Source organism: Haliotis asinina, chromosome 11, assembly GCF_037392515.1.
Source record: "Haliotis asinina isolate JCU_RB_2024 chromosome 11, JCU_Hal_asi_v2, whole genome shotgun sequence".
Classification (NCBI taxonomy): domain Eukaryota; kingdom Metazoa; phylum Mollusca; class Gastropoda; order Lepetellida; family Haliotidae; genus Haliotis; species Haliotis asinina.
Window position 1 is genome coordinate 51833778 of NC_090290.1, and position 13956 is coordinate 51847733.

The window sequence follows — 13956 nt, forward strand, 5'->3', positions numbered from 1 at the left end:
TCATAATACTGAATGAGGGACAGGAGGACTATAGTCAACATACTGAGCGGTAATCAAACAAGTGAGTAGAGCAGAACATGCTGTAGACTTGGAGGTGAAATTCATATCAAGTTTGTAAAATTGTAGAAACTGACACACTAAATGAGTGGATGCAGCACATGGGTATTCAAGCTTTTCTGCCATTCCTACAAGTCATCAGTGATCTGGAGCAGATCACACCGTCTCATTAACTCTACAAGCACCTAGCCATAGCATAGTAAGAAAGAAAATGGCAATTTTGGAAGCATGTTCTAAAACTCACTGACTCAACTTAATGTTGCTTTCGTACTGAGATGCAGAAACTAGATCAGCTTCATAATTTCAGTATTCCCTTGACAGGATGTTACCTTGGAAACAAATATAAATGTGATTTGTCAGAAACAGGAAATGGTTTTATGTTTAAATATATAGTTAGAGACATGGTAGAGGTGGGTATTTCCTGTTTGAGTTTACACAGTTTTACAATTTTAGACTTACCTGCATGTACATAAACTGTTCACCAAACAACTTTACTTACATAACGTAAACATCAAGATGAAAATCTCATATAAAAAACTATATACAGAAAGACCTGACACACATAATTCCTAGCTACACTAAAAGCACCAAATTCACTTCTGGCGATAGTTCACACTTCATGATGTCCCAATGAGCATTTCCTATCAGACATTTTGAAAGGGAATGTAAAGCAGATTTTCTTATCATGGTGACCATGTTCATCTGAATTTGAAATGCAGTTGAAAATGTGTGAATTCAATGGTAATATTGAGTACTATTTGCATGACAACATCTCGAAGTAATCAGTGCTTTGACACAGTATTAATAAAAAAATCTTGGAATTTGCTCTGTATTATATCTTATAATACATCAATTAGAAGCAATAGGTGCATGTTTAGTTTTATGAACCCAGTCAGGCTTGTCTAAAGCATGCTGAGCTGTTTTCTGACGGACAGCTGGGAGTAACATGACAACCATCATGGACCACGCTGCACAATCTTAGTATGAATCCTAATATTTGGAACAAATTTACAACAGTCTTAGCAGTAAGATTTTGTGGAATAGAGCCTTTGACCTGACTCCACAAACAGTCCTACCACTAAGATCTCCTTGTGGAATAGGACCTTTCACCAGGTTCCACAAACACTCCTAGCACTAAGATCTCCTTGTGGAATAGGACCTTTCACCAGGTTCCATAAACTGTCCTAGCGCTGAGGTCTCAGTCTAAGTAAACTTAGTTTCAGTATTATTCGTTACACAAGTCTACAACAGTCTTAGCACTGAGATCTCTGTGGAATAGAGTCTTTGACCTGGTTCCACAAAAAGTCCTACCTCTAAGATCTTGTGGAATAGAGCATTTGACCTGGTTCCACAAACACTCCTAGCACTAAGATCTCAGTCTAAGTAAACTTAGTCTCAGTATTATTCATTACACTCCTCTACTGAGTCTAACAAACCCTAAGTAGGAGGTCGCATCAGGTAACCTGTCAGTGACCTATGACCATCCAATCAAATGCTTGACGGCCAAATGGATATAACCAGTCAGACACAGGCTACTGTTTAGGGTTCAGTACAAAATTCCCCAGTCACTGGCACTGATCAATCAACAAACGAAAATCCACATGAAACACCAAGGTTTGACCTGCAGTATATAAACTTTGGGCTTTCTGATGATATTGTAACCATTAACCAATATTTCCACAAGCTGACATCCTTGAATATTGACAAAAAAGCTATTTCCAGCAACTGTTTACTTACAGCTGGCAGTGTTGTAGCATGCTCCATGTGCATTACCCAGAAGCAATCGTACGTTAAAATAGCATTCGGGATCGTTTGGGTACAAACCTTTTTGAGTAAAAGTTTAAAAGGTATGTGTGAATGTCCACTTTTGCTATTTGGTAAGCTGTGTTCTCTCAAAGGTTACCTGACACAACCTTCTACTAGGGATTGTTAGACTCAGAAGAGGAGAGACTAAGTTTACTTAGACTATTTAAGATCTCTTAGTGGAATTGAGCCTTTGACCTGGTTCCACAAACAGTCCTGACGCTTGGATCTCCTTGTGGAATAGAGCCTTTGACCTGGTTCCACAAACAGTCCTGACACTTGGATCTCCTTGTGGAATAGAGCCTTTGACCTGGTTCCACAAACAGTTCTTGTGCTAAGATCTCCTTGTGGAATAGAGCCAATGATCTGATTCCAGAAACAGTCTTAGTATTAAGATTATCAGAACTTCACTACAATAACTTAGACTTGGACAGTTATGGCACCAATAATGGTATTCAATAACCATGGACAACACCAGTTTTGCCAGACTTGAGCTGAGATGATTCTCTGGATGCTTCACAATAGTGAATTACCACAGCAACACACCATATAATATATATACACCATATAATACATATACACCATATAATAAATATACACGATATAATATATATACACTATATAATATATATAATTCTGTGAGATCAGATATATGTGACTATATTGCAAGATATAATTTAACAAAATACAAACACAATGATACTTAAATTACTCTGTAATAAAATATGGCATCAAGTTGAAAACTTATGGTTACACTGTTCCAGTTCTGAAAGAAATACTCTGGAACCTAATGTCCAACTAGACCCCTCACAAATTCATACCTGGGATCAAGCTGTGGACACACTATTTAAGAAACCCCTACAACTGATTCACATTCTTCAGATTAAGTGGCTTCTAACCAGGATGTTCATACAGATTAAGGTATTTACATACATTCCTAGCAAATGGGAAGTGTAGATTCTCAACTTATAGGGTTATGACTATTAACAATATTCCTTTTTTTCTCTCACTGACTGGGGAGAATGAGTGACTATGGTTATGCACTACTTTTACCAATATTCCAGATATATCACAGTGGGGAATATGACAAAATTGTACCAATGTGGGGAACTGAATCCAGGTCTTCAGCTTGAAGCTTTAACCACTGGACTATCCAACAACCCCTCTCTGTGAATGGTCATATCCCTGTTTATGAGCAGCTTCTCAGGTCTGTTGAATCAGGTCACAAACAAAACTGCTTGTTTTTCAGGTCCCAACATGGCCTCATGAAATCACCAATTTGCAGGTCAAGGAACTGCAGTAAAGTCAATATGCAAAACATCAGAATTTATTTCCCAGGGCAAAATATGCTTGCTGTGCTGCTATAACATTTGACTCATAATGATACAACAGGTTTATCAGACTACCTGACCCACAAGCAGGCAGTTTGGACGTGGGCCTGATTAACTGACTAAGTGGATGGAATCGTACCTTCTCAGTTGACACAGGTAGCATTTAAAATTAACGCCTGTCGCTAGGCCCGAGGTTGACTGAAAAACACTCAGACCCACAGCTTTTGTTTGCTGCAGGTCCTTACAGCCGGCAGCTTTTTCATTCCCAATAACTAAGTATTATTTCCATATTACAATATGGACCCACAATGTTTTATGATTTGGGGTCCTAAACATTCTTGAGATCTCCAGGGTACAAGTTCCAGTAAATCTCCACTATACCCTGGATGCATCTATGGTACAGCCCCATAATTTTATTAACTCCACTTGCTGGCTCCACATTCTCACAGTAGCCAATCAACTAAGCTGCCCTTACAAGCCAGTTTACCTGTGTCAACAAAGAAAGCGGTCACAGCTGTGAAGGTTTGTACACAGTGAGACTCAGATTTTGAAAAAGTATGTGCCAGAACTCCTTCTACCTCTTTCAGAGTTCCTCTGCATGGTTTGTGTTGCCATTATTAAGTGGTTAGATAATCTAAAAAGCCAAAGTGAGTTGTGATTGATACAGAACATATCCCCTTGGGATACTGAGGATGGGGTCCTTAGCACCTGCAGATTTTCAGGGTTAATGGCAAACACTTGACACATGTGCATCTTTCTTTAGACTGTACGTACTACAACTCAGATCTTGTCATGATCAGATCTCTCCTCCATCAACAGTGTCTCGAACTGGATAGCAGTTATGGACAAAACAATGTACATGCATATACATACTTTACATTATATAGCATAAATTGGATTAAGGATTAACTATTTACCAAATATCAAAATATGATTCTCACATCTAACATTTGCTGTGTGAACAGAGGCAGCCATTGATGAAACCCCCTCCTACTGCTGGACTTAAGTTGGTGAGGATTAACACAGCTACTGTGAAGTGTATGATATGTGAGCTTAGTACAGAAGGTAAGCCAGGGTGAGACTGATTAAGTATGGTTACTGGTCTCTATCTCTCTCCCTCTCTCTCTCTCACACACGCACACGCACACACAAAGAGTACAGTGATGACAGACCAAGGTTCCCATTCAGTGGAATCAGATCTTTTACATACCTAGGTTACACAACTCTGCAGGAGTATTGCACTGCCTTTAGACACACATACCCCTAAATCATTAAAGGAAGTGATCAAGCAATACCTGAAGGTATGCAGACCTGATATAATGCATGACTTGAATTTGTCGCTGGCCAGGGTTCGACTTAGCAATGATGACGTAGAAACTAAAATATAATAATATAATTTCAGACACAATTTCAGACTGATACATTCTGAACAACCTCTCAATGACTACCTCTGATGAATTCAGTGACAGTGAAACTGATCCTCATGCTGTGTAATATCCTACATAATGTTGTGAAACTTACAAACCATAGTAAACTTTAACACAAATCTCATCAAAGATTGATGTGTGTTGTGAAAAAAGTCTCCATAGTCAGCAATTTTGAACTGTTTAAACAGAAAAAGATAAAACTCTGAGATAGCACTACCAAGAGTAAAACATGATTGTTATTCACAGAGAAATCTTCTTGATGGGGATATGCTTTAATCCTTGCAAAGACTTGAGGGATTAAGCTACTTGAGATCCTAAGGATGAAGCAACACCGTAATGCATCAGGCCTACACTGATACCAGCTGATAAACAGCTTCAGGCCCTGCTGATACCAGCTGATAAACAGCTTCAGACCCTGCTGATACCAGCTGAGAAACAGCTTCAGGCCCTGCTGATACCAGCTGAGAAACAGCTTCAGATCCTGCTGATACCAGCTGAGAAACAGCTTCAGATCCCGCTACATACTGATGATATCACAGACATAGGACATAAATATAATATTTGCCCATTCTCAAAAGTCAAAGATCCTAAATACATTCTAAGACCTTGGTACAAACATAGACTTTTGCTCATAAATTTGAGAAACTACATAATAACAATGTAAGACCAGATCAACATCTCTTGACTAGTTTCTAAAACAGCAGTACTCTTGCCATCAGGAGAATAAATATTCTTGCAATCTAAGAATCTAAAGTCCAACCATTTAAAGACCACAATCAGTGGAGGGCTTGAATAGTCTACACATTGATCAAAGAATAACATTTATCAAAGAGTTTGTTCAACAGCTTGCTCCTGCAAGATGTACGCAATATTTCTCAATATACCACACATGGCAAAGCTATACATGTCATATTCACAAGGAAGTGCCAGCATGGGTTATATATCATGGTTGTTGGACTGTTGGCAAGGCTTCTACGGAATCATGTGCAGCTTGCTGAGAATGAACACAACACTGAGTCGGGCACAAAGGCAACTTGACTGATCTTTTCTGTTCTCAGCCAAAAAAGCTCTAATATACACAGCCTGGACTGTTCCACTATACACCATGATGTCGTCCACAACAACTGTCCCACTATACTCCAGTCTGCCAGATCACCAAGTTTGTTGTAAGATGACACCTGACACCATCCAGCTCGGGATGTTGTAATCCACCTTCACCTGTCCAGAGTCAGTAGGCAGTTGGTGTTGTAGGCTGGTGAGTTTTCTTTACTTGCTGACATCTCACGATGGTGAACAGAACTGGGGGCCCATATAGCAATGGTACTTCCACAAAAGTTTCACAGAAGACTATATGCTCCTCGGCATGTCCTCCATATCATAGAACAAAGTGAAGAATCAGTACTTACAGTTTATTAACGCCTACAGTCATCATTCCACTCAATGGGCACAGTCCCATCAACCAAGGGAATGTCAAGATAACTTACAATGCTCTAGACTGGCCATCTTTATAAAACTAGTTTGTGTCACATGAATCTTGCTTACAACATTTTCAGCTCAAAGTTTTGTTTTGATGGTACCACTCTTCGAGTACAACAACTAAAGCTAGTTGACGGTAGAGTAGGATTTAGTTCTGATACTTTGAAGCTGTGGTTCAAAGAAAAACCAAGGGTATGGCTATAATCTAGTTCTTCTTTTTCCATGATTTCAGTTGTGTTTTGAAGCTGCCACTGTTCTCCGTGATTCGGGTAGAACTGGTTGATGGACGTGTTGAGAGTGTTGATTTGCGCCCAGACTCGTCTGTAGGTTTAGCAGCAACGCTGGTCACAGACTTTCGCTGATGCACGTACGGAGGAGCTGACTTGATGCGGTTGTAGCCACCTTGTGAATTGAGCCGCCCACCAGATTGAGTTGTTCGTGGCCGAGAGGATGCTCGGGAATGGAGACCCATGCTGGATATCTCCAGGCTGCACAAACAGACATATTGATCATTACTTGGAACCACTGTTCTAGTAGATTGGGGTTTGCAGAGAATATTCAGAATGTTGTCTGTTGAAAATATTAGAGAGTTCTGTTTGGAAACAGTGTTACAGAATGTTGTTTGCAGGAAGTGTTGCAGAGTGTAATGACAGACAGTGTCACAGATTGACACTGGGAGACAGTGTTTTTGCTACAGAGTATTGCAATGACAGAAGACAAATGGTCATAGATATCTGGAATGCCATGAAGCTACAACTCAGCTCAGATGACTGAACACCATAGTCAACTAAGCCATCTGTGTATCCTCTTTTCATAAGGAGGAACTGGCACTGATGCAATGTCATTTTGGCTGATTTGTGCTGAACCTGTGTATCCAGGCAGAGTAAGTCAGTCAATAGTACCAGTTTGTGGAATGTTTCACAAATGCCCAAATGTAACATATGTCATATTGGGGATTACACTTTCTTAGTAAAGCACAGATTCTAGTACATATTTGCACTGAGTCCAATCTGGTGAATGCTAATCACCTAAGCACCAGCACACAAAGTCAGCCGCTGAACCTGTTCAGCCACTGCAACTTTCCTAGTTAGTGATATCCATAATTACACCTCCCCAACAAACTCACCATTGACTTGGAAGCCCAACAATCTTGGCTCGTCTGAAGTCATCTACAAATTCCTGGCTAATTCGAGGATCATTGCCAATATTTGCCATGAGCTGTTTGTACAGAAGCCCATCTCGCCGACACTTGGACAGGAGGTCACGAGCAGCCGTCTTGTTGTACGTCAAGTACCCCAAGGCCACAGCCACGGCATTGCGGACAAGGTCATTCTTGGACCAAAGGCGTTCCACTAGGAGTTCTATGGCGCCGGTGGTTATCATGGCATCTGGAATCCCTGCACGGGTGTGTGCAAGGCTGGACAGAAGACTGGCTGCTATGACAACAGTGTTTTCATCTTCTGATGTCAGTTTCTTCACCAGTTCAGTTATCCCCCTTGCTGTGAGGAGGACTTGGTCTTGATCGACAATGACACGAGCCAGAACCACAATCTGCATGAAGAATTGATGCAATGGAATGACAAAGCAAGAGAGAATTTTTAAAATTGGTTAAAAAATAATGTGAAATATAAATAGAACTGTGGAATCAGTATAAGATTGTTTTACAAGTAATGTATTGTTAGTATCTTGAGTAAGAATAATGAAGAAATATTAAGAACAGAATGGTTGTCATGGTTACCTGGAATGCTGCTGAACACTGGTAGTACTCATCCCCTGACTTGATGAAAGGTTCGAACACAGAGAATTTGATGCCTCCCGCTTCCCGGATGGCAAACTGCTGTGGCGTGTTGTTGAAGGCAAAGGTTGTGAGAGCCATACCTGCTTTCAGGCGAATCTCCTAAAACACGGACCAAGCTGAGTTACCTCCCCTTCCATAGCACAGGATATATTCAAGAGTTTAAACAGCAGAATATAGTGTCCTATATACATACAAGCTGTAGACATGTGTAAAACATAGCTGACAATTCTGCTATGGTAAAATAACACTCAGGATGTCAATAAGTAACTTTCTCCAAATTCTTCATATCCCTATCTGTATCTGTCAGGCTCGAGGTTGAAGAGATGTGCATTGATACAACAGAAACACAATTCTTAGAAAGAAAGAGATGTGGTCCATATGGTGCCAAGTCAGTACCATGGAGAAATATGAATGAATGAATGAATGAATGAATGAATGAATGAATGAATGAATGAATGAATAAATGAATGAATGAATGAATGAATGGCCCTTTGAAATCCTTTTTCTGAATGCAATTAGGGAGTACAGGTGACTATGATATTCATCAACTGACTCACCTCTGAGCTGGATTTTAGCAAATCCAGGAGGATGTCAAACTTGAAGCCCTGCTCTTCTTGCAACTTCTCCTGGTTGTCATGGTTACTAAGCACCACACAAGCCAGTGAGTGGGCAACTTCTACATGGATCTCTTCAGACGGGGGAGACAGTAAGATCTGCACCAAGATGGGGATTCCCCCTTCCTCTGCGATTTTCCGCTGAGTCAGCTTATTATTGCGATTAGCCACACCTGGGACAGATAACAACTATGCTGAGTTATGAGGAGACAGTATCAGAAAGTAAGTTTAGTTTCCTAACTTTACAGCATATCTAAATACCATAAACAAACTTTGTGAACCTCAAACTCTCAAACTTCTTCTGTTGTTAACATTTACAAAGTCTTCTGCATTACGCCATACATAAAATCAACATTAGCTGTCAAAGAAGATCCACAATACTGTTACTGGTTTCAAAATATTTACATTAACATTATGGTGAAATCGCACATCATTTGCATAACTTATTTATAACATTTGAAATTTCATTAGACAGAACATGCACAACATGCTGACTGACTGTTTGTTACAGCAGCAGGCGTTAGAACGTATTCCATGTCATGAACAAGCTCTGACAACACAGGACATCTAAAGGTCTGCAGCGAGCTACCCTAACTGGCCTGAGACCAACACTGTACAGGGCTCCCATTCTTGCACAAATTTGAGTTGAAGTCCTATTGTAACTGTAAGTATGTGTGTGAGTTATGGTTTTGCCCCAATAACACAGCAGGGTACACGAGACATGTGCTTCATACACTGTACCCATGTGGGGAATTATGAGATGAGGATGATGAGATGATGCTTCAACCATTAAGCTACCCCACTGGTCAATAAGTATCTGAGTGAGTGAGTGAGTTTAGTTTTATGCCTCACTCAGTAATATTACAGCTATATGGCTTCAGTCTGTAAATAATCGAGTCTGGACCAGACAATCCATTGATCAACAGCATGAGCATCAATCTGGGCAATTGGGAACCGATGACATGTGTCAACCAAGGTCGCCTTTTATGGCAAGCATGGGTTGCTGAAGGCCTATTCTTCCCCGGACCTTCACGGGTCCAAAAGGAATATGAAAAAATACCATTGTCAGCAATATTCCAGCTACACTGAAGAAGCCTGTAAATATTTAAATCTGTGCCAGGCATGCAAGGTCCAACCACACAGCATCAACCACATCACGGAGTCAGGGCCCTGTTGCACAAATAGTTCTAACTTAAGCCTTTGATACAGTCAGGGACTTTAGATGACATTCGTGCTAAGACAGTTTTGTGCAATGGAGCCTCAGTCAGCAACTCCCTATCTACTTCCGGCATGACAATCTGGGGAATCCCCACAAGGATTAAATGGACGTTCTTGGTATGGTGATATAGCGATATAACACATATAAAACATGCTCTGTTTACCACAAACTTCCTGATAAATGAGGAGTCTGAGCATACATGTGCACTACGCGCTCACCTATGTCTCAGCAGCCTTGACAGTAGCAATTACGAAACATATAGAGTGAAACATATAGACCACATATAGGGTGGTCTCCCCTGAAGGTCAAACTAGACACTCCCACAATTGTCTCCCCTACATTTACTTAAAGTTTAAGCGCTAAAAGAAGATAGGTGTGCCTACTATACATGGTAAGGAAATACTATGAAGAATATGATGTGGTGATTTCCAATTTGCGACAGTTGAATAGTACTGACATTCATTTCAGTTGTGCAGTATGTGCAAGACAGAATACTGTGTGATTCATTCCAAGCTAAACCTATTGACGTACGATGCATGAGTTATTCACTAGAAATTGAATAACAGACAAGGGTCATGCCATTGAGGATAAATAAAAATCAGCTATGTTTATGGCTAAATTTTACACTTGTCACAGAATGACAAAATTTAACCTATACCCCAAATTTCCGGAGAATCCACTGAAAAAAATGATCACACATGTTCTTTATTGAAGACGCCTTCCTTGCATGAAATCAGTTTACATGACTATATTCCTTGCATCACTGAACTGGGAGTGAGTCAGTCAGTCAGTCAGGATGGTGTACACAGCAACAATCCATAGATGGACAGAAATCCAACTGGGCACACCTATCACATTATGTGAGAAATAGAACCAGGTGCATACAGGAAAACACATAAGTGCTACTAAATATTACACAGAATTGTCCAAAGATCTTCACACTGTCAAAATTGTCTCCAGAAATAAGGTTTTTCAATTATTGATTAATATTTTTAGTATTTTACTCAGTGTTTATAGAATAGCTTTATATGATATTATACATACAGATAGTGAATCATACAAAAGATAATTTTGAGTGTCAGGTATAATCAGAATACCTGACGATGTGTAGAAGAGTTGCTGGGAATCCCAGTTCAATCACACTCCTTCAAGCAAAGCAAGGACACACATTCTCATCAGAAAACTATAGGTTGCCACCAGAGAGAGAAAGTTAGGGTGAACAGGTCAGCTAACCTGTATGTGTTTGCCAGAATCAACTTAGCCCTGTAACACTCATAGACAAGAGCATCTGACAATCAAACCATGATACACTGTGATACTAAACTCACAGCTCCCTGACTAAGGAGAGGATTATTTTCTCTGGAAAGTCAAATCTTAGTCCAATTTCATATAAAGTATAGCTGCCAAATTCACTATCTTTATTAGGATGAAGATCACAGTATATACCAGAGTCCTTGTGCTATCACCAAGATGTACAAGCCAGCTTTCCAAAAATGTCTGGGACGTTCATACATTTCATACATTTCATACATTCAAAATGTCCAAACGTCAGTCAGATGAGTGAACAGATTTATAACAACTTTTAAGAGACTACACCATCTTTCAAATTAATAAACAAACTTGGCATTCTCACCAACACAGAGGGTTCCCAGCACCTTGATCACCATAAGCAGCACCCGGTCAGACGTCTTGTTGGAGCGCAGCAGACGGACAAGTTGCTGGAATGCATCAGCTTTTGCCAGGGCATTCTGGTTCTCCATACTCTCTCTCCCCAAAGCAATAGATGTCATACAACCTGTGGGCAATAAGTTCTTACACTGCAACGCTGAATAACAGGGAACATTATGTCATACAACCTGTGGGCAATAAGTTCTTACACTGCAACACTGAATAACAGGGAACATTATGTCATGCAACCTGTGGGCAATAAGTTCTTACACTGCAACACTGAATAACAGGGAACATTGTCATGCAACCTGTGGGCAATAAGTTCTTACACTGCAACACTGAATAACAGGGAACATTATGTCATGAAACCTGTGGACAGCAGATTGTTACACTGCACCCAAGACCAACAGAAAACACTATCTCAAACAGCCTGTTGTGGAATCAGTGATAGTTAACTATCTGTACCTACCAACATACAGCAGTTTCTCCGTCGGCTCCAGAAGCATCTGAATAATGTGTGGGATGCCTATCCGTTGTGCAATGTTCTTCTGTTGAGTCTTGGTATGTCCTGCCAATGCCCACAAGGCACAGGCTCCCTGCTCTCGTACTTCTATGTTGATATTCTGCATCATGCATAAACGGTTTAGAATTGGTTTAGTCTGATGAAACTAGCATCACTATCTTTGGGCAACTAGAAATCTGTCTCATCTGTGCTATTATAACAGCTGCATATTGAGCTTTATATGATGTTAAGATGTCCAGATTTCCTCCTTTGAGTTAAACAATCAGTATGGAGAATGACTATGAACATCAATATGCTTAATTGTTGCCGAGGGTTATTGCCGTTTTCTTGGTCAAAACTGCAAAATTTCAACTCTGTGACTATTGCCTACCGAACCAAATTCACTCCCTAATATCATACTAGGAACAATATAAAAGTATCAGAAGAAGACACTTGCTGGTTACCTTCAGCAGCCGGAGCAGCGCCTTAGGAGCATCCAGCGCCAGGAACTCGGCCTGACTCTCAGAGTTATTGTCGGCCAGAGCCTCCAGTGCACTCGCAGCCTTCACCTGGACTGTCACATTCCGGTTTAGCTTGATCAGTTCCACCAGCGGCCTGTGCAAACACAGTCATCTCATACTGAATTCATCACTGTTGTTTCAGGTAAAACTTCCACGCTCCTTGGTGCATGATATTTATCAGTATTTGGTGACACCCACTGTATGTATGTATATCTTTCTGTAATATACTAATATATAAACCCTCACAAGAACATGTTATTATAACAAATGTCAATGGAAACAAGCTTCATAGGCCACTCATGTCAACAATTAATTAGAGTGGGCTTTGTTACTGTGCACATCATTGAAAAAAACAGCAGTAACAAGTAATCAAGATATTCTTAATACACTCCACCACCATGTTCCCTCTTGTCTGTGTCATGTGACAAGCAGAAATATCAGAACTAGGGCAGACCAGCAGTATAGTCTGCATGCTTCTGAGCACCCAGGTCAGTCAAGCATCAAATTGTAACTAATTATTACTTCAAAGCAAATTTTGTTGAAGTATTAAAGAACAGTAAAGTACTGACTTTATCATCAATTAAATAATATTGCTATCTGGTCATGATTGTAAATTCAAACACAGCCATCCTTGACATTCCTACACTGAACCCTTCACATCAATGGTGGTAATACTCTGAGAAAAAGCTGATGTCTTGCATGTTTATTGTCTGTTAACTGTGCCAGGAGTCACTAAGAAGTGTTCCAGACAATCCAGTGACTGATCATCTGGGTACAATGACAGACAAGAAACTCAGTCACCTGTCTCAACAACCATCTAGTTGAAGGTTACAGAATGGAACAGTTTGTTGGGGATCTATTCCCTTCCCACAGAGGTTACTTGTCATATCTTCCTACGAACACTGCATGGTGCGAGTGTTCAGGATTTGTGATTAGGTGCAATCACATTTAGCTGTGCAATCAGCGACATTGTATCAAAAGTGATCATTCACAAGGTTTCGGTAATTTCCATATACTTGGGAAAACTAGAACCTCATACTCTGTGAAAACGTTTTTCCTAGACAGAACTCAATGGCGTCTTCATCCCCCTTGTTGGCACCGAACAAGCTAGCCATTAAATGCCTTGTGTGTCACATCAATACAAGTCCCTGCTGGAGGAGGGATAATTGTGGCCCCATATTTGTTTGTGCTAGTCAAGTTTGATGTAAGTCAATGTAACAAGTGTTTTAATTGGATAAGCAGAAAGGTACATGATTCATGATTCAATTTTTTCACATTTTATGAGGACCGGGAAATATGGCCACATTAGAACACAGGTTCATAGGAAGATATGACAAGTAACCTCTGTGGGAAGAGAATGATTGTAACGTGGAAACTCTAAGGGTAGGTGTTCTGACTATATACTATGACAATGAGGACCAGGGGCCCGTTTCACAAAACTCTCGTAAGCCTAAGAACTCGTAAGTTTTCTCGTAGCCATTGTACCTCCTATATTGTAACACAGGAGCTACGGATGCTACGAGAAAAGTTACGAGATCTT

At 40.3% G+C, this 13956-nt stretch overlaps 1 protein-coding gene across 1 annotated transcript in view; it reads right to left on the reverse strand.

Moving 5' to 3' along the window:
• Window positions 1-4884: 4884 nt before the first annotated feature.
• Window positions 4885-13956, reverse strand: part of LOC137255522 (ankyrin and armadillo repeat-containing protein-like) — a 28610-nt gene continuing 19538 nt past the window's right edge. Inside the window, exons 12-18 of the mRNA XM_067792954.1 lie at window positions 12360-12510; window positions 11863-12016; window positions 11359-11520; window positions 8450-8679; window positions 7833-7991; window positions 7221-7645; window positions 4885-6582 (exon numbers count right to left, since the gene is read on the reverse strand). Coding sequence (XP_067649055.1) covers window positions 6300-6582; window positions 7221-7645; window positions 7833-7991; window positions 8450-8679; window positions 11359-11520; window positions 11863-12016; window positions 12360-12510 — 1564 coding nt within the window. The 3' untranslated portion in view covers window positions 4885-6299. The remainder of the gene's footprint in view (window positions 6583-7220; window positions 7646-7832; window positions 7992-8449; window positions 8680-11358; window positions 11521-11862; window positions 12017-12359; window positions 12511-13956) is intronic.